Raw genomic sequence first — 27,125 nt, forward strand, 5'->3', positions numbered from 1 at the left:
GCAATACTGACGACCTAACCATATGGGCCATGGCGCAATCTATTGACTATGCCTCGATTTTTTAAATTCTTATATTTTTTTTTTATCCAGTTCTACGATGTGACAAGCAACGCGTCATACAACTAAGATAGTTACTGCTGGTATGCAGGCGGTAGATATCACATCTACAAACATTAACTGAAATTAGCCGACTCCCAAGACACGATTTCGGAACAACCTTATTTGGGTTCTATCTTTATCATGAAAGGTGTATGTGAACGGGTATTTATATATATCTATATATATATATCTATAATCTCCTCTTAATGTCTAATATATATATATATATATATATATATATATATATATATATATATATATATATATATATATGAAATAAAATGGAGGTGGAAGGACCTGGATACTCAATGTTTCGCCCGATTTATGCGGGCTTCTTCAAGAGGGATGGTCATTGACGAAAGAGTCGGAGGATTGGGGCTATATATAATGATGGGGGAGAGCAACGTGTTTCCTTATGTAAATTAGATATCATATATACATATATATAGATTTTATGAGAGAAAAAAATAAATTAGAGTAAATTAGTGTAGTGGGTTACGTCTAAAAGTTAAAATATCGTAGAGATTAAAAAAAATTGTGTTTGGAAATATAGCGGTGATAGATTAAATAAATAAAATGACACGAGATTACGAAAGAATTTTTTTTTTTTTTTAATTAGAAATAATTGAATTGGGATAAAATAGCGTAGTAACTTAAAAGATGGTGTCTAAAAATAAGAATAGGAGGTGATAAAATGGAGTCTAAAAATAGATAATGATAAAATAAAATACAGTAAATAAGTAAAATAAAAATAATAAAATTAAGTGAAATTATGTTTTTTTTTTTTTTTTATATCGCGTTTAACCGGTGTCTAAGTTGTTCTCTTTAATAATTATTTCCGACAGAAAGGGAGCAACGGGGAAAAAACCTTTTCTTTGCTTAATTATATTGCTGGAATGGGAGATTATAGCTGACTCAATTAAACGTCGTGTGGATCTGTTATGTATGTGTTTAAGGAAAGTTGCTTTGTTAAAATCAAAATGGTGGTCGTTTTCCATGATGTGACAAAATATGGCGTTGAGTGTATTGTTGTTTTTTACATCTCTTTTGTGTTCATATATTCTTTTATTTAAATTACGCTGAGTTTCTCCTACGTATATTCTTCCACAATCAAGGCAGGGTATGGAATATATTCCGGCTTTGGTGTTAATGTTGGTATTAGTTATAATTTTACGTGTTAGATCCCTAATTGTTAAATAGTTTAGTTTTGTTATTTGAATGCCTGTCTTATTTAGGTTCTTATAGATTGTGTCGTTGTTTTTATTAGTTGGCAATGTTAATTGTCTGTTGTGTGTCTGGCTATTTAGGGAATGGTCTCGGTTTCGGTTATGGTAAATTTTTAGTGCTTTTCTTTTTGTATTTGCCAAAAAATGTTGAGGGTATTGCAAGTTCATGAATGTACGTTCGATATACTCAAATTCTTCCACGATGCATTCACTGCATATTCTCAGGGCCCTAAGAAAAAATCCTATTAGAATACCTCTTTTTACTTTATCATCGTGATGAGAGTAAAAGTGTATGTAATCATTTTTATTCGTGACTTTCCGATGGACTTTAAAACTTAGATGATCATTGTTATTTATTATATTGATGTCCAGAAAAGGTATGGAGTTGTTATTTTTCTCTTCCATACGTATAGTTAATAGTGGGTTCAATCTTGTTTAATTTATCAGTGATATTCTCTATTTTGGAAGATATAGGGAGAAAAATTAAAATATCATCAATATACCTATAGTAGGAAGTGCCCTTGGGCAATTTATATTTCATGGGTCCGGTTTCTATGAATTCTAAAAATAGACATGCTAAAACCCCACTTAGAGGGTTACCCATGGGCAGTCCAAATTTTTGTTTGTAGCAGAGTCCATCGAATGTGAAATATGTCATGTCAATGCATATACTTATAATTTTAATTATATCATCTATCGGCAAAGGTAATTTAATTTTTATTTTATTTAAGTGTTTTGAAAGAAGGTTGAGGCATTTCTTGGTAGGGATATTGGTGTATAAAGATTCTATATCGAGACTATTCATGGTTTTATTTTTCATATCTATGTTTTTTATCTTATTAAGAAGGTCGCCAGAGTTTCTTATATGGGAATTGCTAATTGTGCCCAATAATGGCGTTAGGAGTTTTGTATGTATATATATATATATATATATATATATATATATATATATATATATATATATATATATATATATGTATGTATGTATGTATGTATGTAAGGGAGAAATTTAACCTACATTGCTATAAAGAGAATAATCTGGGAAGTACAAGTTTAAAATCAAGCATAGGAAATTAATGGAAACAAAAATCAAAATATTGAATTAAGAATATAAAAGAATTTCGATAAAATTATGAATCGATAAATGCGATAAATGTGAGTAAAATCAAGTTATGTGCCTTATGCCTTACATTGTCTCGATATACTGAATGATACAGGAATAGTAAAAAGTAAAAATAAAGATAACATGTTCATATTAAGATAACACTTGAAATTAATCGCATAACCAGTATAAGGTGAAGATGAATATTAATAAAAAAAATTATTGAAATAATAATAGTTTTTCTTAAAAAAATAGCATGTAAAAAAGGATAAACGCGTATATCGTAACATATAAAAACATTATACGAAACTAAGGCAAATTGAGAAATGAATAATTGGACATATAAATATAAATAAAAAATTGGAAGGTGTAGTTTAGGATTTGGGGAGCAAATCAATTTAATAAATAAATCAGAGAGGAAAAAATAATTAGAAAAATTAGAAAAAAAATGAATAGATTAAATGAATATAAAAAATAGAAAATTCTAGAAGTATCATCTAAAAATAAGAAATAAGAAAGTGGATACTTACTCAATTCCAAGGTAATCAAACATAAAAAAAAAGAAAGAAAGAAAATAAAAGGATGAGGAAGGAGATGAGGATAACTAATTGATCCCTTAAAATAAGAATTATGAATATATTCATATAAATATGACGAATGTATTTTAGTGTCTCAAGAGTATCTATTTTTGGAATATTTTAAATTATATAATATTCAAACTTGTCCAAATGGTTATGAAACAATTGTAACACATAAGGAAATACACCATATGATGCTTTTATATTTTATATTTTGTTGTCTTGATTTTTGTGGTATATATATATATATATATATATATATATATATATATATATATATATATATATATATATATATATAATGGTTTTCTAAGATCTATATATATTGAATATCTAAGATACTACTGAACGCTACATACATAAAGCCCAAAAATTAGATATTCTCTGGATACCTACTTGCAACTCGCTGACAAGAATCGGGTGAAACATTGGACCATTTCCTTAAGAGTCTTCGGACAATGAGTAAAGACTGCAACTTCCGCCCAATGATGGTATAAGAGGCCTAAGAGCAACACATTTTGGACGCCTTCATTAATGGCTTATGTTATGCTCAGGTAAGACAACATCTTCTTGAGAATAAGACCCTTACACTTAGAACAGCTTATGAGCAAGCCTATACCTTTGAATGTGCTATACAGCAATCTAGTTCTTATTTACAGCCAGACACCGTTGGTGTCACACTAAACCCACCTGTTTCTACTATCTTCTTTCATGATGATAGTCCGATGAAGCTTCAAGAATAATCGGTGACTGCCACTTGAAAAAAGGGCACCTGCTATTTTTGTGGCTTATCTAAACACCTACGAGTTTCATGCCCTGCCAGAGATACTCGTTGTCATAAATGTGGAAAACTTGGTCATTTTTCAAAGGTATGCAAATCTTCTAAAACCCTATACAAAGCCACTTGTCAAAATACATCTGTGACTTTAGCCACCTTCCCTGATTGCTTTTCAAAAACTGTTGTAAAAGTGAAAATTAATGGAAAATCTACAAATACTCTGCTCGATACCTGGAGCTCAAAAATTTTATCAAAGAAAGCTTGGTAAAAACCAACAAATTGTATTTTGCCCAGTCCCTAGCAGGTAACAATGGCAAATGCATCATTGTCTGCACAAGTGGTTATTGTTTGGTGGACTTACTATTTAATGACATCTCCTATAAAACCACTAAATTATCCGTAATGAAAAACCTTTGTGGCAAAATAATACTAAGATTTTGTTGCAGCAATACTCACAGATTGAAATTCCGTTTGGCGGTTCAATGCTCACATTAACAATTAGTGGATTGGCGACAGCAAAAATCCAGTACCTGCCACTTTTCAAAAACCTAACTGAAAAATGCAAACCGATAGCAGAGGGGAGCAGACTTTTTTTATAATAATAAACATTTCATTGACTCTGAGATAAAAAGGAGGAGGATATAATCGAGCCTAGCAAATTACCCTGGAGGGCTCAGATAGTTATAACCACTTCTGAAAACCATGAAAGCAGAATGGTTATAGATTATTCCCAAACCATAAATAGATTTATTCTTTTGGACGTCTTCTCACTACCCAGGATAGATGAAATGATAGACGAAATAACCAAATATCGTATGTTTAGCACTCTGGACTTGAAAAGCGCATATCATCAGATCGCCATTAGACCTAGAGACAAACTATACACAGCTTTCGAGGCAAACGGTCGAGCATATCAATTTTGCAGGATTTCTTTTGGCGTTATGAACGGGGTAAACAGTTTCCAAAGGATAGTCGACCAAATCATAACGGATGTGAAACTGGAAAGCACATTTTCATGCATTCACAACTTCACAGTATGTGACCATAATAACAAGGAACACAACGAAAATCTCAGACAGTTCATGTCCACAGTCAACAAATACAACCTTACCCTAAACGACGGCAAATGCTCGTTTGGACTGGACAAAATAAACCTACTGGGGTATACGATAAGCAAAGGTTTTATGGCACCGGACACAGATTAATTGAAACCTTTACTCTAGATACCTGCCCCTCACAATCGGCCTTCCCGTCAATGTGCTATGGGCATGTTTTCTCACTAGTCCCAATGGATTGCATCGCTCTCAGAAAAGATACATCCATTAACACAAGTAGAAACGTTTCCTCTGTCTTGTGAAGCCGTTGAGGCATTCGAGGGACTGAAAAATATATTGTGAAATCAGCAATTGCAACAATAGACTAAAATATTCCTCTGGTTCTTGAAACGGATACCTCAAACTGTGCTATTGTTTCTTCTTTGAGACAAGCTGATCGTCCTGTAGCCTTTTTTTTTCAATGACGCTCTCACGGGCTGAACGACGACACCCAACAACTAAAAAGGAAGCCTATGCCATAGTCGAGGCATTAAGAAAATGACAACACTACCTGATCGGACGCCACTTCAAACTTATTACCGACCAAATATGAGTTGTTTTTATGTTCAACTTTAAGACTACACGCAAAATGAAGAATGAGAAAACAGCAAGGTGGAGAATTGAACTTTGACGTCAGCTATACAGCTGGCAAGGAGAACTTAACTTTTTCTTCACCTGGCAAATTTCATTTTTTTAATTTTCACATTTTTACCCAGATTTTTTTTTTTAAATAAAATATAAAATTTTGCATGGGTTCGAATACCCTATATATTATGTTTCATGTCTGTAGACCAAAAACTGACAAAGGCGTTTGGTAGGCAATGTTTTTTTTTAAATGCATATACACATACATAAATATATATAGGAAGAGGTTTACTGTAAAATTTTTATGCAAATATTATGAAAGTATAAATTATGTAGAATATCTGCATGAATATAATTACATGTAATAGTTAATTAAAAATGATCATCCCATAAGAAAACCGAAAAAACTAATAGGGAATTAATTAAAATAATTGTTTAGAAGAATATGCAAATTAGCTAGATCTTTTGCAAATGAATGCAATTCCACGACCTATATATAACAAAGTGGTATTTTATTTTTAAATAAAGAAAAAAAGGGTTTTTAATATGAATATCAATACACAAAAAAAATTTATAGGAGTGTATATATATATATATATATATATATATATATATATATATATATATATATAGTGGCAGAAAGAAATAGGGAGGGAGAGAGAAAGGAAGAATTCATTGAAAGACTTCACACACTTATGTGCATGTGTAAGATAGAGAGAGAGAGAGAGAGTCTCTCTCCCAAATATCTGATTATCAGACGCCCCCTACAGATTTATTTGATTATAGTGGATTGTGTGGGTAGGTGATTGTTTGGTGGTATTAGTCAAAATCTTATTGTTATTATAATTACAGGCAATGATATCGATTAGTTATTGTAACAAAACCAGTCTGCTCCAAAATATTGAATACAATGTCTAGGTTCCTAAACTAGAAAGAAATTGAAATGTCTTTCAATCATACAGGATTCCTTTTGACTGCGATTACTTTCATTCTTGTCCTTAGTAATTAAATTCTAATCTTTCAGCGCCAGATTTTTTGAAACAACATTTTAATTATTTTTTTATTATTTCAGTCATCACTCATCTTCCATCTTCAGCTGACATTCATTTTATCGATATTAGTTCTGTCTTTCTGTTTTGTGGGGTTTTTTTTGGGGGGGGGTCATTTTCACTACTGATGTCATGAAAATAATGTTTTTATACTAGCAGGACTCTTCTATGTTTAGAATTATAAAGAATGCCGCTCCCAACTCTGGTCCCGTTAGATTACCATTTTTATTCTAAGTTTTTTGTAATTCCATAATGTTCAACTAATTTAAGTAATCAAGCAATAAGGTTTTTCACTATTTATGAATCTAATTCCCTTAATTTCATGAATGAAAGAAGATATTTTTCTAGCATTAAAGTCATTAAATTGATCCCTGGTGATTCCAAATCAATTAATATCACAGTAATTTATTTTTACCCTAATCTAATCAAGGTTATAAGTCAAAATATCTAAAGATTTTAAGTGTGTCCTTGGTAGTTTCTGGCTAGAAAGAAAATGTACCTTTTTTTAGATTCTCATATAATCCTTTAATAATAAACACTTTTAAAAACAATAAAAATAAGGTTTAGTATATATATATATATATATATATATATATATATATATATATATATATATATATATATATATATAAGTGAAAATGTGTGTGTGTGTGCATTTCCTTACCAAATAATTCTATCAATTTTTAGTCTAGAGACGAGATTTGGCATAATGAGTATTGTGATTTTAGAAAATCTTTTTAATTGGTTTTCGGTCAGAAATTTGGCTGTCAAGGAGTCAAAGTTCAACGATTTGACCTTTGAAAACTCTAACAAACTCCTCCGTCAATTTTGGGTCTAAACACTTGAAATTTTAGATGTAGGTTACTTGGACATTGATCAAACTTTTTCATTTGATTTGAGACCAAAAAAAATAAATGTTAAGTGGTCAAAATTGAGGCAAAAGTTTTTAAAAAATTAACCTCTGCAGTTTCCACCAAATTACTAAGTCAATTTCTGGTCTAAACATTTGAAATTTTACATAAAAGGTATTCAGAGATAGGGCAAGTTTTTAATCGGGTAGGGTCGAAAATTTGAGCAGCCAAGGGGTCAAAGTTCAAAAGATTTGACCTTTGCGGTGTCTAGCAAACTATTCAGCCAATTTTGGGTGTAAACATTTGAAATTTATACATAATGGGCATTACGGCATGCAGCAAGCATTTTAATCAGTTTTGAGGTGAAAATGTAGCTGCCAAAAGGTCAAAGTTGAAAGAGTTGACCTTTGCATATTCTACCAAATTCGTCTGCTAATTTTGGGTTTAAAGAATTTTAGATGTAGGTAATTTAGACATGGGTAAAACCTTGCATTTTGATTGGAAACCAAAATAATAAATGTTTCGAGGTCAAAATTGAGGTTAAAGTTTTAAAAAATTGACCTCTTCGGTCTCTACAAAATTTCTCAGACAAATTTTCGTCTAAATATTTGAAATCTTACATAAAGTGTATTCACACGTTGGGCAAGTTATGAACAGTACATAGGGCCCGAGCAAAGCCGGGCTGAGCTGCTAGTATATATATATATATATATATATATATATATATATATATATATATATATATATATATATATATATATATCGAGTATAGATCTTGGCTTTAATCACTTACCTGTCTAACCACACCAAACAGCTGTGATACAACGAAGCAGTCAGTATGGACCCATTTATGAGTTGATCACTGTTATAAGTGAAATCACCAACTTCAAAAATGCAACACTCTTTGATTAAACAAAGTGAGGGCTCAGTTGACAGTATTTATACATGTATATAGATTCCGCTTACTCATAGTTTGTGACAGATGGTCGAGTTTCGATCTCAGCTTGAGGCACCCTGTCTAGCCATAGTGGAGAGCTGTGATACGGCGAAATAGTTAGTCTGTGGATATATATATATATATATATATATATATATATATATATATATATATATATATATATATATATTTCTGCAATTGATGTGGCAGCTCATACAAGCCATGGAAGCCAAGAAATCGGAAGTCAAAGATTCCAGTTTCACCCTCATTTGGACTCATCAAATGAACATATCTGAACATAGGATTCGAAACCCAAATCACTTGCATACAAGGTTAGTAACTTGCCACTCGCATGCAAGTGACTCTGGTTGCAAATCCTGAGTTAGGATATGTTCAACTGATGAGACCAAATGAGAACGAAACTTATCTGGGAGTTTAAATTTGTTAGCTTTCATGGCTTGTGTAAGTTGTGACATTGTTTGATTGTGGAAATAATTATGTATCATCTCACATTCGAAAAATTATATATCATTCAAACACAGTAGTAGTTGAATTAAGTTGATTAAGTGTTAGTTTACGAGGAGCGGGCAATAAGTAATACCCTGACCCACTTCCCATAGCAGTAAAGCAACAAACCTTGGCACAGTTATTAGTCTTTCTCTACATAGGAACCAGCCAGAGTTATGCATTTCTCCCATCGTTTGATGCAGCTCTGGAGATCGTTTTTGTAGAACACCCCAGGTTGGCCCTCCAACCACGACGTGACTTCAGAAATCAAGGCTGCATCATCTGGGAAATGCTTTCCTTTCAAAACAACTTCATGGCTGGGAAGAGGTGAAAGTCAGAGGATGCAAGGTCAGGAGAGTATGGCAGATGCTGGAGGATTTCATAACCACACGCACATGCTTCTGATTTGGCAATATGCGAGTTGTGGACCGGAGTGTTGTCCTGCAGGAGGAGGGTACCTTTGCTGATCTTGCCCCGCCTCTTGATTTTGATAGCTTCCCTTAATTTCCTCAAAAGTGAAGCATAATAGGCTCCTGTAATTGTGGTATCCTTTGCCAGGAAATCTGTCATCATTACTCCGTCCTGGTCCCAGAAGACTGTGAGCATGGCCTTGCCAGCGGAGGGCTGCACACTTGCCTTCTTTGGAGGTGGTGAGTCCAAGTGCTTCCACTGCATTGACTGGGCTTTGGTCTCTGGATCATAGTGATGGACCCAGGTTTTATCCTGTGTAATCAGTCTTTTGAAAAACTTTGACTCATCTTCTTGGTACATCTCCAAATTCATCCTCGAGCACTCGACGCGTTCTCGCTTCTGGAATGGTGTGAGCAACTTAGGAATCCATCTGGCAGACACCTTATGCATATGCAAATTGTTATGAATGATAGTTTCCACAGATCCTGTACTTATCTTGTCATCTTGGGCTATTTGGCGAATAGTAATGTGCCGATCTTCCAAGATGGCAGCCTCAACTTGATGGACAGATGCCTCATCAATGGCAGAAGGGGGGGGGCGACCAGGTCTGGGAGCTGTTTCCACAGACTTCCGGCCATGTTTGAATTCACGATGCCAGCGTTTTACAAGGTCATATGATGGGGTATTATCACCATAAGTTTCTTTCATTTCATCAAAAGTCTCCTGTGATGTGCGTCCTTTCAAATACAAAAACCGGATCACTGCTCGACATTCAACAGGCTCCATTTCACACCTGACTCAGTTCAAACACCTGTAAAACAGAGCTGTAATTGGCCACATAACCCGTAGAGATATAAATCATTGCACATGCAAAATTTCAGCTAGATCAGACAACTTGAAGTGGGTCAGAGGCATTACTTATTGCACGCCCCTCGTACTTATTTAGAATTGCTTTAAAGCTTCATCACTCACTCATTTTGTGACCAAATTTCACACAATTTTATAGGTCACCTTCTCAGCTATATTTTGAAATACAAATTTTTGATTTTCGTTCGTTAAAATAAAAGTTATAATAAAATTACTGGTGTTTAAAAGTCCTCAGAATTAGTAAGGAACGTGAGAGACAATTTCTTCTGATTGGCTGTTGGTTACCATAGCAATTTTTTCGTCGTCGACACCTTCATAAACCATAGTGGGAATGTCGCTCGCATGCCATCTTATTTGGGTTATATAGAGAGAGTTAACAAAAGTGATGCTCTTTGCCGTTCTAGGGTTGATAATATTTCGCTTACGACGTCAATCGTTAATTTTGTTTCTTTCTTTTCTGTTTATTTTCTTATTATGTCTTTCATTTGATTTTTTTATTTAGTCAATTTAAGAATTTGGTAATAATGTTTTTATAGATTTTTGACGATGCATATGATATTGAACACAAAAAGAAATTATTTCAAAACAAAGTCTGGAAAAATTAGGGATTACATAAAAAATGCGAGACTGAAATGTAATATGGTTAAGATACAGCTTAGAAAAGTAAAAGGACTAGTTGTTAGAACTAGAAAAGAAAAAAACAAGATATTTTCATAAAAAATATGATTTATAACTTCAAATATTGCAGCATTAAGAATTTATATATGTTAAATTGAATTTAAAATATTGCATCATTAAGAATTTTTTTATAAATTCAATTTAACATTATATAATCAATTCTTAATTAATACTGCAATATTTTAAGTTATAAATTTATTATATTTTTTACTAGAATAGCTTGTCATTTTTTTCCAGTTTTAACAACATCATCTCCGCCGTTCCCAGCCGCTTTGAGGTAGTGTAACAGATTTGGTTGCTATGGTAACCAACAGCTAATCAAAAAAACGTCTCTTGTTCCTTACAGATTCTGAGAGTTTTTGAACACAGTAATTTTATTATAACTTTTGTTTTACAAAATATAGCTGAGAAGGTTAACTATGAACTGTAAAAATTGTTTGAAATTTGATCGCAAAATAAATGAGCGGTGAAGCTTTAAAGCAGTTCTAAATGAGTAAAACTAACACTTAACTATATCATTCAAATACTACCGTGTTTGAATTATATATATATATATATATATATATATATATATATATATATATATATATATATATATATATATACTAGCAGAAGCACCCGTCATTGACTGGGTTCAAAAACAGCCTACAGAAAATGGACTGTGATTGATGAAAGTAGTATAGGTTATGAAAAGGAGGGGGTTGTAAAGAGATAGGTTTTGATACTCAAAAATGTTACCCTAAGCAAAATATGATGAAAGTAAAGATAATTTTTGCGAAAATATATTTTTTATATCAACTTTGTTTCCATTCGTAGCCAAGAGATTGGGGGGGGGCAATTTAAAGCAGAATAAAAAAAAAATTATTTCAGCGCATTTGGTCCACCGTAGTTGAAAGGCGGCAAACGTTTTCAAACGAGATCGAAAAAATTGATGCTATTTTTAACACAAAGGGCACAATATTTATCGAATTTTTTTTTGTATCGATTCTTCAAAGCATGCCCTGTTTAATAATGGCCATGCATTATTCGGCTCGCTAAAAAAAAAAATTGTTAATTTATTCATCAAAGATTTTAAAATGCCTTTTTTCGTATAAATATTAAAAAAAATTTTGTTTTTGTTTTGCTTAACCACCCAGAGTTATGCATTTCTCCCATCTTTCCATAAAATTATTTTACTTAGCATATTCACCGAATTTCACACTTCAAAACTCAAAAGCGGGATAATTAAACACAATTGAAGTTCTGATATTCAGACATCAAAATAAGGTAGGCAAACAATTTTTTTTTTTAATCTATAATCCTGTCCCTTACAACAACACAATATGTTTTGTTCAGATTCAGATGATTATTTTAAGCATATTTTGAACCCCCTCAAAACAAGGGGGGGGTGTAAGCAAAATATATATATATATATATATATATATATATATATATATATATATATATATATATCGTTTATGAAAAATAAGTACACTGTCATAAAGTTCATTCTTCTCTTAATAATCGCTGAAAATTTCGTATTGATTGGATAATTACCTTATTTTTGGTAGATTTTTAAAAAGACGGTTCGTCAAAAAGTACTTACCTTATACAAGAAATAAATGTTACCATAGTCAATAAAAGTTACTTTTATGGCAGAAAAGTTCATTGGTTTGTATTTTTAAGTAGTTTGTAAAAAAAATTTTTTTTTTTTTAATTCACAAACCAGTTTTAAAAAATCAAAATGGCAGCGACTTTGAAATGGAGAGCCCCGTTTTCAATTTGAAGGAGGGGCACCTGAGAATTCTGTGTTAACAATGTAAGAGAGTTCCGTCAACGTAAGGAATATTTATAAACATATTTTTATGCTTTCCATTATTTTGTACTTGAGGAATATTCGATTATTTGCAAATACAAATAAAGTTATAAATTTTTAAAGTGCACACGGACTTTATGGACACCCTCCTTTCTCCTCTTCCCTCGTGCATGCGCATCCCTTTCATTACACAGTCAAAGGATCAGTCGAAAATATGCACTTTTAAAAACATTTTTTTTTTTTTCATAATATTTTGTATTCCTCTACGTCACCAATAGAAAACGAATAAAGACAAGTTATAAACTTTTCGTATTCTGTTTTATACATTCTCATATGTGTGTGTGTGTGTGTGTGTGTGTGTGTGTGTGTGTGTGTGTGTGTAACAGATACACATAACACATGAATGATCATTTTCAATCGAACTCTCTAATTAGAAATCAAGAATAAAAGTAATCTTAGTCGAATACGATAAACTATCAAACAAACACGCATAAACAAAAATAAAAATGATTTTAAAAAAAAAAAAACATTGATTATCTGCTGATTTTTTTAATCCTCCTGTTTATTGATTGACAAGTTGAGTGCACTTATTTGATTTCGTATCAATATCAATAAAAAAAAATCAGAGCTTTTGATTCTCGCTTTTGAAATTATCAGAAGCCTTGCACGACAATTGATTACTCAAAGTTACATTATTACTAAAAGAGTGCGAACGCGCGTATGCAAATGTTGAGCCGTTTACGAAGAAAGAGCACGTACGTCCAAAACGCGGTTTGAGAGAACGTAGGTCACAGAGAAAGAGCACGATCACGGTTTATTCGGAGAATGTACCCAGAAATAAATGTTGTAGTTACAAAAATGAAGGAGTTGAGTTATTAGTTCATTGCAACGTACTCTGCTACAACGTGTTGGGACTAAAAACGTGTGTAATATTACATTATTATTAAAAAAAAGTCCAGTAGAATACATGATGCTGAAACAAAATGTACGCAAATATTTTGGGTCGGATTAAAATTCATTTTAAGAGCATAGCATATATCGATATAGCAAAGTGGTAAGCATTGTATGTACAAAACCTGCATGAGAATTTTTAGTTGCTTGTAGTGTAAGAAGTGTAAGACGATAGATGGGGACTCAGATGTGGACAATGATGATGATGAAGCCGTTGTGATCGTTAAGAAGTTTTATATAAAAATAAAATAAAAATTTACCAAAATGATCCAAGTTGGTAAAACTAAAGTATATTATAAATATTAAAGAATTAATATTTATAAAGTAATCTCAACCAGATGTAAAAGCTCAAATAAAACCAAATAGGAGATAGAGCTTTTAATAAGAGCAAATAGTTAATATAACATGTTAAAAAACACTTTGAAAAAGAGTTAAAAAACATATTTAATTTGAAAAGAAAACACTTAATAAGTGGATCGTCCTTAATCTGCAGAGTTTCGAAGAAATACTTTCCTTCTCATCAGAGGGTAGGAATTAGCAAAATGCGGGATTGGATTTTGCATACAAAAGTATTTGATGAAATTGCAAGTGAGTCAAAGATGTTACTTGATAACAAAAAGTGAAACAAAGGGAATATGGAGAAGAAAAAGATGATTTCACGTGAATGGATAGTTTGGTGAAAGGTAAATTATCCAATGACGGTAAAATCCAAAAATATAAATCCAAGAAAGTTAATTGAATTTCCATTCGCACAAGTAAAATTCAAGGAAATCACGTAATTGAAAAATGGCTCCTTTTCAGATTAAATATGTTTTAAACTCTTTTTCAAAGTGTTTTTTAACATGTTTTATTAAATATTTGCTCTTATATAGGGTGACCAAAAAAAACAGAGGACATTCAATTGTTTTTCTGAGCATTTTACAGTCAACGGAGAAAAAGAGGTCAAAGACCCTAGTGTTTTGATGTGATGCTTTGAATATAATAAACTAGTTATGACCAAAGTTTCATTTCATTCGGACAAAACACTAAGAACCGGGGCCTAATTAGAGTTGGGACCCGTTTTTTGGGGGGTAACCCTGTATGTATATATATATATATATATATATATATATATATATATATATATATTCGATACTTTTCTGTGACCAAGAGCGGAAGATGGTTTGAAATATAAAAAATAAAATATTAAATACAAAAAGTAACATCGTTTTCATGCTTCAAAAAACCCTCATAACCTTTAAATCACTATATATGTGTGTGTGTGTGTGTGTGTGTGTGTGTGTGTGTGTGTGTGTGTGTGTGTAGATATATATCTATATATATATAAAGAGAGATAGATAGATAGATAGATAGATAGATAGATAGAGAGAGAGAGAGAGAGAGAGAGAGAGAGATTAAAATACACTTAACTTCAACGCTGCACTGCAGTTTCACGATTTTATCTGATCATCAGAAGTAAAGAAGCACAGTGTGTTTACTTCAAAAAATAAGGGCACTTTTCAGTCTTGATAGAGAATGTATTTCCTCCATAAAAGTTCATGTGCAGGGATTCTATAGTGAAACTAAGATTGTGTAGTCTCTAACCACTAATTCTCCTTGACCAGCATTATTTGAATCTAAAGTGAGTGACAAGGAAATATAGAACGACTGGAAACAATAGGAAGATAAGAAGAGAAAGACTAGCATTATTTCAGTTTCCTTTTCTCCTAAATTAGTTGCATGACCATGGCTTGAGAAGTTATAATCCATGCTTTTAATCATAATACCTTATCACTTCCTTATATATAGACCCTTATATATATATTCTCTTTTAAGAGAAAGGAGAGAAAGCAAGAGTGAGAGAGAGAGTAAAGTATGAAAATACATTTATAACAATTAAATTGCTGTAAATGTATTTTAATCTTTTACTATTAAGCTTTAACTGCCTATTGAGCAATGTTGAGGTAAATAAACCATATCACCTTATAATATAAGTATTCCTACATGGAATAAGATAGATAGACAGATAGATAGATAGATAGATAGATAGATAGATAGATAGATAGATAGATAGATAGATAGATTTGTTTTAGCAGAACACTGGGCGCTTCTACACTATTGGGACGAAATTTCGGAAATCGTAATACTGAATATCACATGAAACCAAGGTATCTACGGATTCCTCGTATTTTTAAGATGATTATATCCAAAAATTATGAAAATCGATTAGGTAGATAATTATTTATTAAAGAAAATAAGAATATTGAATTTGATGTAAACGATCGTAAGATGCATGAGAGTTCAAAAGGGAATTAATTATCCGTTTTGTTTTTTTTGTTGTTTTTTTTGCATGGTAGTAACCACTTATTAAGGCCCGGAAGCCACTCGGGGATAAGGGTTATTGCGTGTATAGTAATGAGTGGGATAATATTGTAGTAATCGTAAGTAATGGAGATTTGATAAAGTGTCTTACTTAAGAGGGTGGTTTATCAGGAATTTGTTTATGTTGGACTTGAAGACATCCAAATTGTAGTCAGGTGGGAAACGGGCAAACAGAAGTGTTCCACATGCGTACACTTCAAAAAAAGAAGCTTTGTTCATGGAATCTACGTTTTGGTTTTTGCACAGATAACGAGTGGCGAAAATTATTGACAGTGGTTTCAGCTAGACGGGTGTTTTTCATGAAAGATTGGCGAGGGGGGACCAGAGATTGGAGCTCAGACGAGTACTTGCCATGGTAATAACGATAAAACAAAGACAGGCTCGCAACGTCTCTTCTGTAGGAGAGAAGTGGCAGGGAAGAGAAAAGGGCATCTCCCACTAAGACACAAAGTCTATTTTGTACTCTGTCAAGGCAGGATAGGCTGTTTTTAGCAGTTCCTGCCCATATGTGGCAGCAGTACTCCATCCTTGGACGTACTTAGCTTTTATATAAATAGAGAATTGCATCAGTAGTGAGATATTTTCTGGAGCAGTAGAAGGATCCCACCATTTTTCCAGCGACCTTGACAGCAGACTTGATGTACATGTTCCATTTCAAATCAGGAGTAAAGGTCAATCCCAGAAGCTTGTCAAAACATGGAGCCTCCCCAAGACGAGAGCCATCAATTTCAATTGATGCCAGATGGGGATCAGAGAGTTGATGATGTAAAGATAGGAGGTTGGTTTTAGATGCATTAAAAGTAACCAGTCACCTCTTCCCCCCACTGTACCATGCGCTCAAGATCAGAGGAGAGAGAATCAGAGAGAACTTTGTCATTTACGGCCTTTGATGTGTTGCCATAGATGGTCGTGTCATCGGCATAGATGTCAACGAATGTAGGATTCTAGCATTAATACAGTGGGCCTCTGATTTCTGCCCATCAACTACTACTCTTATGAGCCTATCAGAGAGAAATGACTTAATGATTTAGAAAGAATTTCCAGTTATATCGTAGCTGACAATCTGGTGAAGTAGGCCTGTGTGCCATACCTTATCGAAGGCCTTTGATATGTCAAGAGCAATTGTCCTAGAAAGGAAACCTTTGTTGAGAAATTGACTAATCCTATGAGATATAACCGTTAGCACATGTGCTGTAGATCTAGCAGAACGGAAACCATATTGCATGTCACAAAGAAGGTTATTTCTGCTGAGGTAGTCGACTACTTCTTTATTTAATATGGATTTCAGCAACTTTCTCATGAAACACAGGAGACTTATTGGTCTGTACTGAAAAAGAGATGAGTTATCACCTGAGTTCTTAAATACAGGGCATACTGATGAGGCTTTCCAGGGTGTTGGGAAGCACTTCTCCTTAAGGCAACGCTCAAACAGTTTTATAAATATGGGGGAAAGTTCTGATTGAAGCTTTTTCAACACTATAAGTGGAATGCCGTCAGGGCCAATTGCTTTACTGGAATCAAGATTCTTGATTAGCTGGGTGACATCACACACAGATATTTGTATGTTGCATAGCGTGTTCTCTGTTAGAGGAGGAAATATAGGAGTTGATGGCCTTCGTCGTATAGGGTAGAATTAGCTGCAAAGTTCTTGGTAAATAGTTTGGCCTTGTCTGATGCTGACGAGATGACCTCAGGTCCATTAATGATGGTTGGGATAGAACGCATGCTTCTGTTCAGGATCATGTTTGCTATTTGACAAAACTGGTGGGAACCAAGCCGCTGCTCAGCTACTTTGGATTTAACGGACTCTTGCATTTTTTATTACTCTTTTACAGTGATTCCTGGCAGTCCTGAAGATCACAGAGGATATAGAACAGAACATGAACATAGCTCAGGGGAAGTTGTTAGAAAAAGGTCTAAAAGGCTTGCACACTGACTGGTAGTATAAGGCACGCGGGTGGGTTCATGAACAATCTGAGTGAGGTCATAGGCATGGCGAAATGATGGCAAAACCTCGCCTCATCATCTGTCTTGTTTGAGTGGGTCAGCCATTCCACATTGTGGACATTGAAGTCACCACAAATGTGGATGTTAGCCGAATGATTAGCAGACAGGATGTGGCCAATTTTCTCAGCTATACTCTTGAAGATAGTAACTCTACTGTTGTGGAGGCGATAGAGGGCAAATATAAATGCGGTGGTGTAAGCAAGTGAAACCCGGAAGCACATATAAGGTAAATTAGGATCTTCTCTAGAGATATCTCTACCACACGGAAAGTCATCTTTAATGTAGGCACTTATTCCATGCCAATGGCGATCTTGGGGGTTAGATTTAGATTTTAAGTTAGAGTATCCTTTAATTATGAACTCATCTAGGGAAGTGGTCGGTCCTATACCAGTTTCGCTTAGGAAGAATATATCCGGTTTCATCTCCTGTAATTGGGTTTCAACCTCTGGAAGGTTGGAACATAGACCTCTGATGTTGGAGAAGGAGACATGGTAGAAGGGGTCTACGTTGAAGGATGGGGTTCTAGGTTTTTGGGGTTTTTTTCGAGATATTTCATGTTGAGGCTTTGGGATTTGTGGGATTTGTGGAACAGGTCGACAGAGCAGGACAGAGAGGGAAAGTAAGAGAGAAAAAGACAAGATTTTTTGTAGCACATGATAAGGTAAAGCTGTAACAATTAGCCACTAGTATGGCATCGAGAGGCCCCACCAGAAACTATTGCATGATCCAGAATCCATTCACCAAATGACAGTACAGCAACCCCAGTACTTTTCACCTGCTGATAAGACAGCCTCCTTAGTGATTAATCCAAGGTTCAGGTCCCTGGCTATCAAGTGGGTAACGTCAGCCCAGATGAAACGTTTACCTCCAGTACCCTTACTAGTGACATGGCCACAAGGATAGACATAGAAACAGAAAACAGGCTACTGTTCACGAAGTACTGCCGACCTGGAAAGCAGCTTTTTCTTCACCTTTGTCAGAAAAATCACTCATTGGAAATGAGGACTGAGGGACAAATAAGGAGAAGCGAGAGTTTCTGGAGCTGCCGATAACACATCCACAGTGCATTATCTACTCTCCAATTTGATTGAAACTAGACGGCGACAATTTTTCACCTGCTACCACGATTAAAGTTGTTTTTTTTTAATAATTCAGTAATATGCAAGTAATTCTGACGGCAAAATTTGGAAACTACTTTTGTAACTTATCAGAATTGACAGAAAAAAATCAGTTGAAAAGATTGCTTTTTATCTGAAAACTCCATTTATCGCCTACAAAATCTCGTCCCAATTCTGTAGAAGCGCCAAACACTGTACTGCAATTCCACGATTTATCCTGTTTTCAGATGTGTATCAATATTTCTGAGTGATACATAAAAGTTGAATAAACATCCAAATTAATCATTCAAATATATAGACATTACTAATATAGGATATTTCTGAATATTTCACATAGGAATTGATATTTTGGACCATTTGGATATTTTGGACTACTGTTCTCATCTTCAGTGTTATTCTCATAACGTTTCGGCCAATGTAACCTCCGATCTTCTTCAGGCGTATCTTGCTGAACTTGGAAAATTTTCTAGCAAACTTGGGAATCCGTAAAGAATTTCTAAGTCGAACAAGATGCACCTGAAGAAAGTCAGAGGTTACATCAGTCGAAACGTTGTGAGAACAGCAGTCCAAATAATCTAAATAATATAATTCGCTAATATATTTCTGAAGAAAGGATGCTCACAGTTTTGTTTTGTTTTTTTTTGTTTTTTTTCAGATAAGATAACTTCATTATTATGCATTATTTATATGATTCTTTATCTGAAAGGATATTGAGCTCGATTTGGGAATCATATACAAATGACCCTTTATTATTGATTTTTATGTTATATATATTTGCAAAAGCTTTTAGTTATTTATACATTGAGAAAAAATAAAATAAAAATATTAAGAAATAAAAACACAATATATATGTATTCAACATTAATATATAAGAGTCCTAGAGTGGATAAAACGCGGAATATTCAGTATAGCTTAATCACCATATATATTTTATACCTATATATATAGTCTTTGAAATTTTAACCTTTAAAACTATACAAAAAAATATTTTTTATCATTCGTTAGAAAACCATCCAGTCAGTAAATCATTTAATCACCTGCAATCACTGCATCAACTCGCTCTCGAATTTACTATAATACCAATAATTTATTTTTCAAGGGATCATCAGTTGTTTACCATGAAACACTGTTTCGGGGATATATATATATATATATATATATATATATATATATATATATATATATATATATATATATATATATATATATATGACAAAACGTTTATATTCCAAATTCTAAGATGTCGTCCATCTTACCGTTTATTTTTTCAGCGTGTTAAAATGTTCAATTCTTGAAAGCACATGTTTCGTAGTGCAGACATATCCATATAATTATTATGTCAATTACATAAATACGAAACAGGTGCTGTCAAGAATTGAACATTTTAACATGCTGAAAGAAATAAACGGTAAGATTGACAACATCTTAAAATTTGGGATTGAAACTTTTTGTTATTTATTTGTATCGATCTGTAGTTACATCGAGTTTCATAAATAAAAGGATTGATATAAATAAAGGGTGAAACATAGTTGAATAAGTATATTTTTTCATATTTTTTCATATATATATATATATATATATATATATATATATATATATATATATATACATATATATACACACTCCAATCAATGATAATAGCTTGCCAAGAAAAGATTTCTTAATTTTCTCTAATTCAAGCTCGGGTTCGACCGGCAGCTTACGTAAACCTCTGGAATATGCCGAGAGCTAATCAAATTTAAAAATGCTATGAAGCAAAATATAACATTTGTCAGGTACTAAATTTAATGAAAACCAAAATGGAAAACAATAAAATAGAATATAATAACAAACTGTAAGGTTCATGAATAAATACTTTTTCTTTTTTGTTTTAAATAAATCGAAACATTTATTTTTTTGTTATGTTTTAGTGGCTATTCTTAGGAAAACTTTTGAATTTATTTTTGTTTTTTTTTCAATAAATGTAAGAATTTTTAGGAAAACTGTTGATATTTTTTAGGGATAGAGTTATGGTTAGGGTTCTAGTTTGATTGATTGAATTTGTGCAAGACTAAAACTAAATTTTTCCTTTCCAATTTATTAAAAGTCGTCTCCTTCCATTTTTATTGGCTAAGCGCGTTTGTTATCGTTTTTCATTAGCTGATCAACTTGGTCAGCGCTCAGCATTTTCTCATGGTTTACGTTTGTTACCAATCAAGACAGAGCCAATATTTATGGTACACAAAGTACACATTTTTGTTATGCATTTATGCTCACATTTTATTTTTCAGGATGATCACGCTTATATCTTTATATATATGCAACGACAACGGGACATTAAAAAGCTCTAACTAAAGATTGAATTAAGTGTCATTATAAAATAATTTTCTGACATTACCCTAAAAGATTGATTATCATGTTGACATTGTGAAAATATCACAGAAGAACTCAGAACCAAGGAAGAAATAATCAGATGCTAAGATTTTGAACACTGTTATTGATATGGAGTTGAGGAATATTGTTTGTCAGCTCTGCAGAATACCTGGACTATCAAACAAAAGTGATCGTTCTGACATGCAAGGAGACAATTCTTGGTACCATACCTTCTGTAAAAGTGCTACTGAAAATGCAAAAGTTTAAGAACGGAATTGGCAAGAAAATATTTAAAGATGGATACTAGTCATATTCTTTTCACGAATGAGATATATTTTCTTGTTTTTCTACTTAACGTATTTATGGCCGACTATCTTAACATTTACAACTATGTTTTGTATTACATGCCTATAACTTCTCACTATTACTTTAGTATTAGAAGACTGGACAAGTGTTCAGGAGATCTGGAAGACTGCAAAACATTATAGATTATTTGTGCCATCCATAACATTCCAAGTATGTGAAGAACAATGATAGGTTATTTGAGCCATCCGTAACTTTAAAAGTTTGAGTTTCATAAATAAATAGAAAAATAAAATGGTTTATGGTTCTCTAATGCAGATAGGACACACGAGCTCATTCAGTATTTGAAGATTAGCAACTGGGAGAAACTTCCTAAGAAAATAACAATGTGGACACAAAGCATAACTATTTGCTTTGAAAGACCATATAAATAATCTAACAATATAGTCGATCTACATTTGGTTCCTACGGAATAAAAAAAAAGTATAGCAATGGCTTGAATATATGGTTTAAAGAAACAGAAAATTCCAGACAATGTTCCTGAAGTGGAAATAAAAGTGTCTTTAACGAAAGACTTTATGCAAGTAAAAATCGATAGCAAAACCTCTCATTCATAAAATGCAAAACTTAGTAGACGACGATTAATATTTAACGCAGTCTATGACAAGAATAGTTTGTTCTACTTGTGGCTATACAAGTTAAGGAGTAAGGTAAGCTGATTTACAATTGTAACAATTCAGGAGTGGAGAAAATTTTATGCAGAAAACTATTCAGTAGTATTTACAAGATACAAACAAAATAAATAAAAAACAGCTGAGAGGAGATACGTGAGATTAGTTTTTAAAAAATTACATCATAATCTTGACTTACCTTCTATTAAATCTTGTTCGGCCAATGTGTCCACTTTTAGTAGCATAAATATCAAAATGTAAAAAAAATGTTGGATACAAACTGCACAAAGTAAAAACATTTTAAACTTCCTTAAACATCAAAGTTGATTCTATTTTATATGAATTTTATATGAATAACTTGAACATCTGAGAATTTAATGTTTAGTTAAAGAACATGAATTATATATAAATTTCTCAATGATAATCAATATATATATATATACATGATTTGTATATATATATATATATAGCATTATTATATTTTAGATAGAGCCATCAATATGTAATTAAAAAATAAAATCTGATAATAAAGATGTTAAGTGATTATTGCAATATTTTTAAACAGCGTTTCGAAATAAAATGCCTTTTTCAAGTGAAATTAGAACAGGGTACTTTTTATATTCATTCTTTTTTTACAGACTGTTATCCTCATCTTCATATTTGTTACTGCTTCACCACGTTTCGCCAACTCATTCTCTGGCCTTCTTCAGGTGATTAACCGTGATGGGATAGGAATTCTGAGTCTTGTAACTGTATCTGCAGTCTTGTAACTGTATCTTCCATAGTTGTTGTCTCTGGCCTGCTTGGATATGATTGAAACCGCTATTTTTAGACAATGCTCACCTGGAAACATATAGTCTCAACGCCTCTATCCACCGGAAGAAGGCCGGAGGACGAGTTGGCCGAAAGGTGGCGAAAATTATACACACATTACTAATCTCCAATAAAAATAATATATAAGAGCCCTTTTTGTTGATTCTTTATTTTATTTTGCTGCATCTATTATCACCTGGCACCTGTTATTAGACTTTATTTCAGATATTTTAAAATTAAAGTTTAATAACACATATGTTTAGTGGTTGTTATTCTATCAGGTAATCCCATAAGTTCTGTCTGAATTTTTATCTTTGTTTTTAAATTGAACGAAACTTAAAAAAATATTGTGTAATTTTTTACATTTTTATGTTTAGATACATTTTAACTGATTACATTTTTTTTTACAGAACGATTACAATCCATCTAACATGGAAGTGCCTAAGAATCATTTGAGTCATATGATGCTTTATGAGTTCAAAAAAGGAAACTCAGCAGCCGAAGCAGCTAGAAATATTAACTCAGTTTATGGAAAGGAATGTGTGAATGAAGATGGTTTGCGAAATTCAGAAGATTTCACTCTTGAAGATGAAGATCGAACCGGACGTCCAGTTGAGTTTGATGATAAGCTTCTTGAAGCAGCTCTTGATGAAAATCCTGCTTTATTAGTTGAGGAATTGGCAATAAAACTGAGTTCAAACCATACAACTGTTCATCGTCATCTTCAACAACTTGGAAAATAGGTACCTCATGAATTGTCTGAAAACAATATCAAATCCCCTGTCGGCATCTGCTCTTCTCTCGATTCTCGCTAACTTGTTTCAACTTTTTTGGATAGACTTAAGACTGTTGACGAAAAATGAATGTTTTATCGAAATGTTAAGCATCATAGACAATGGCTTGGTAAAGGGGAAAGACCTCAGCCACAGCCGAAAAGAGAACTTCATGAGAATAAGGTTCTTCTTTCTGCTAGGATTGCTAAGGAATAATCCACTTTCAATTGTTACCAATCAATGCAATAGTTAATGCTCAAATATACTGTCAGCAATTAGAGTGTTTGAATCAAGCTTTGAGAGAAAAAAAGACTTGCTCTAATGAATCGAAAAGGGGTGATGTTTCATAAGGTCAATGCACAACCCCACACAGCAAAAATCACCTAAAAAAAATCGAACTTGGTTGGGAGAAAATTTCTCATCATCCCTATTCTCCTGACCTTACTTCTTCAGACTATCATTTGTTTCATAGCTTACAAAATTATTTGGAAGGAACAGCTTTTGTAATGTAGAAAGATGTTGGAACTGATATTTGTGAGTTCTTTGAATTAAAGTCAAAAAGATATTTATTATATTTACATGGATAATTTAGACAAAGAAAACATATTATGAATAAATTAATCTACAATCAAACTAATCTACATTTATAAAGCATATATGATATCATTTCATAATATATACTTAAAATGATATATACAAGATAAGTTTATACTTTATAGTGAAAAATGAGTTATTTACATGGAATAATTTTATATGTAATTATAATCATTATACACTGACCCAAAAACATGAACTCATTATTTTTAGAAAACATTTCTGTCATTTCCACTCTAGAGAATATAAATTAAGATTAAGAAAAATTTTGAAAGTCAAAATAAATTAAATTAAAAAGTGCCTCAAATCAAAATAATTTATTTTAATAAACAATCCATTTTTTTAACTGAAGTTATAGAAACAGATTGTATAATCCCTAAATTTGGATATTAAATCAAATATGGTTTTCAAAATATGTTGTAGTTTGCTTGAAGTATCGAATGATCTGAAAATATGATATAAGATGGAATACATTGTTTAGGTTGAAAGAAAACTATACAAGGTAATTAAAAGAAGACAATATTATAAAATATACCTGATGTACCATCATTAATTAATAATAATGTCTAGTACTTAATATTTCGATGATATACCTTTTTCTCGAATTTCCAGAGTCTTCTCTTCTCATACAACGTGTTTTGCCTAATGAGCCAGAAATTAGAAACGTCTGCATTATATGCTTTGAGAAGCCCAACAATTTTTTCCCTTTTTTTAATTGAATAGATTTTGTCTAAGGCTTATGTTTCGAGGATAAAACAATAATGGAAACAAACATGGTCTAAGAATACTGAGTTCATATTTTTGCCAGTAAGAGTACTATATAATATTTCGTTATTATTATATATTCGCTTAATTATATGTAATTATAATATTTCATTACATATAGGGTTACACTTCAAAAGTACCGTCCAATAAATAAAATTCACAATCCTTTCTACAATCCAATCATATTTTAAACAAATAAACTTCAGTCGATACTTGACTTGTCCACCAAGTTTTAATCATGAATCCCCAACAGTTTTTTTTATTGTCATTTAATGATAAACATGCCCATCTCTTCACACAGCCCTGATTTGGTTGTCATGGTTTTCTTCAGTTCAGAGATAATCTGGGAATTGTTTTGATAGACATTATCTTTGAATCAATTAAAAATCTGGGGTGTTATGGTCCGGTGAATGTGAAGTTCATTCATGGTCACGTTTCCTACAGGTGATACGATCATAAAAATGATTGAACAGAAATAAAATAAATACCACTAGACATCCATAAATGAAATTTTGAGATAAGACATGCATAGATTCTAATTCATTTATACCAAATATGGTTGCATTGCAAAAGGGATTGTGAATTTTATTAACAATTCCATGGACGGTCGGGGTTTTTTTTTGTTTGTTTTATTTTTATTTTTATTTATTTATTTAGTTTTTTTTTTGTTTTTATTTTTTTTGCTAACCTCCAGTTATATAATACTTTTGTTACTTAAAATTAAATATTTTCCTTAAAAAATAAAAGTGTTCAAACGCTTTTCATTTTTTATCTTTTCTAAAAGCAAAATCCGAGGAAGCTAAAGCCAGTTCCACAATCACAATTTAGCATTACAACATATAGAAATGCATACAGTGACAGCAATAGACTCATGCTCTACCCCTTTCTCTCCTACGATATGAGGACTTGCTCACCAGGAGATGACTGCTTGTAAATTAACTAATGCTTTAATATAAAAAAAGATAAGAGAATTATCCAATTTAAACATAACCTTTTGCATTTATTCAAGACATCTGATATGTTATAAATTAGTGCATAAATAATCACAACAAATCTGATGGGATTCGATGCAACTTTTTCAAAAGCAATTTTATCACAATTTAAATATATGTTATATCTATCAACAAGTCCACTAACGTTTTTGTTTTCTTTTAATATGTTGTTATTGTTAAAAGCGATTCTATATAATTTTCTTTTCGGTACTTATCAAGTTTATGACCTAATTTCTGGCAACTTCACGTTGGCATCTTCCGGCAGCTGGAAGATATCGAAGTGAATATCCAATCAGCTGTCAGAAGAGTACAAGTTTCAATGAAAATCTGCAAGTCATTAAAACAAGAAAAAAATGTTTAAACCAAAAATGACTATCAACATATTATGTCAATGTTACATCCCCTCTTTCCACATGTTTCTAAATAAAAAGCCATTCTTAACATGGAAAGGGAGCACCGCATTTTTAATTGATCATCTGGACAGCTTTTGCTTCGGAATCTTCCAGCTGCCTAAGTAAGTTGCTAGAGAGTGGGTTGTAAACTGAATAAGTACCATCTTTTCAACAAATTTTTTTAAGCAAACAAAAAATAAAAATAAGGAGGCTCGTAGAGTGCCAAATCAGAATCTCCTTCCTCTTTGCTCGGGGGGTTTGTAAGTAAGTAGTGCCAGCTTTGAATTCCTAACTACACAAGACCATATACACAGACGTTCACTACTACTTGGAAAGATATGTGCTATGAAGAAAAACGTACCATGTGTATTGACTAATATCATAAGTGATGCCACTAAACAGATCTTAAATACACGTGAGCTTTTTTGTATTTTTTTGGTTTATTCAGAAATCAATCTAATGAAATTATCCGTGAG

At 32.5% G+C, this 27,125-nt stretch overlaps 1 protein-coding gene across 8 annotated transcripts in view; it reads right to left on the reverse strand.

Moving 5' to 3' along the window:
• LOC145256092 (armadillo repeat-containing protein 3-like) overlaps positions 1-27,125 on the reverse strand; it is a 257,032-nt gene that overhangs the window by 79,948 nt on the left and 149,959 nt on the right. For 3 of the 8 annotated variants that reach the window (XM_080114690.1, XM_080114683.1, XM_080114676.1), the window contains one exon: positions 22,520-22,552. The exons of the other annotated variants lie outside the window; for them this stretch is intronic. In XM_080114690.1, the coding sequence (XP_079970816.1) occupies positions 22,520-22,552 (33 nt within the window). The remainder of the gene's footprint in view (positions 1-22,519; positions 22,553-27,125) is intronic. 8 annotated transcript variants of the gene reach the window in all.

The sequence above is a fragment of the Euprymna scolopes genome, chromosome 3, assembly GCF_053919585.1.
Source record: "Euprymna scolopes isolate OS-2025 chromosome 3, ASM5391958v1, whole genome shotgun sequence".
Lineage (NCBI taxonomy): Eukaryota > Metazoa > Mollusca > Cephalopoda > Sepiida > Sepiolidae > Euprymna > Euprymna scolopes.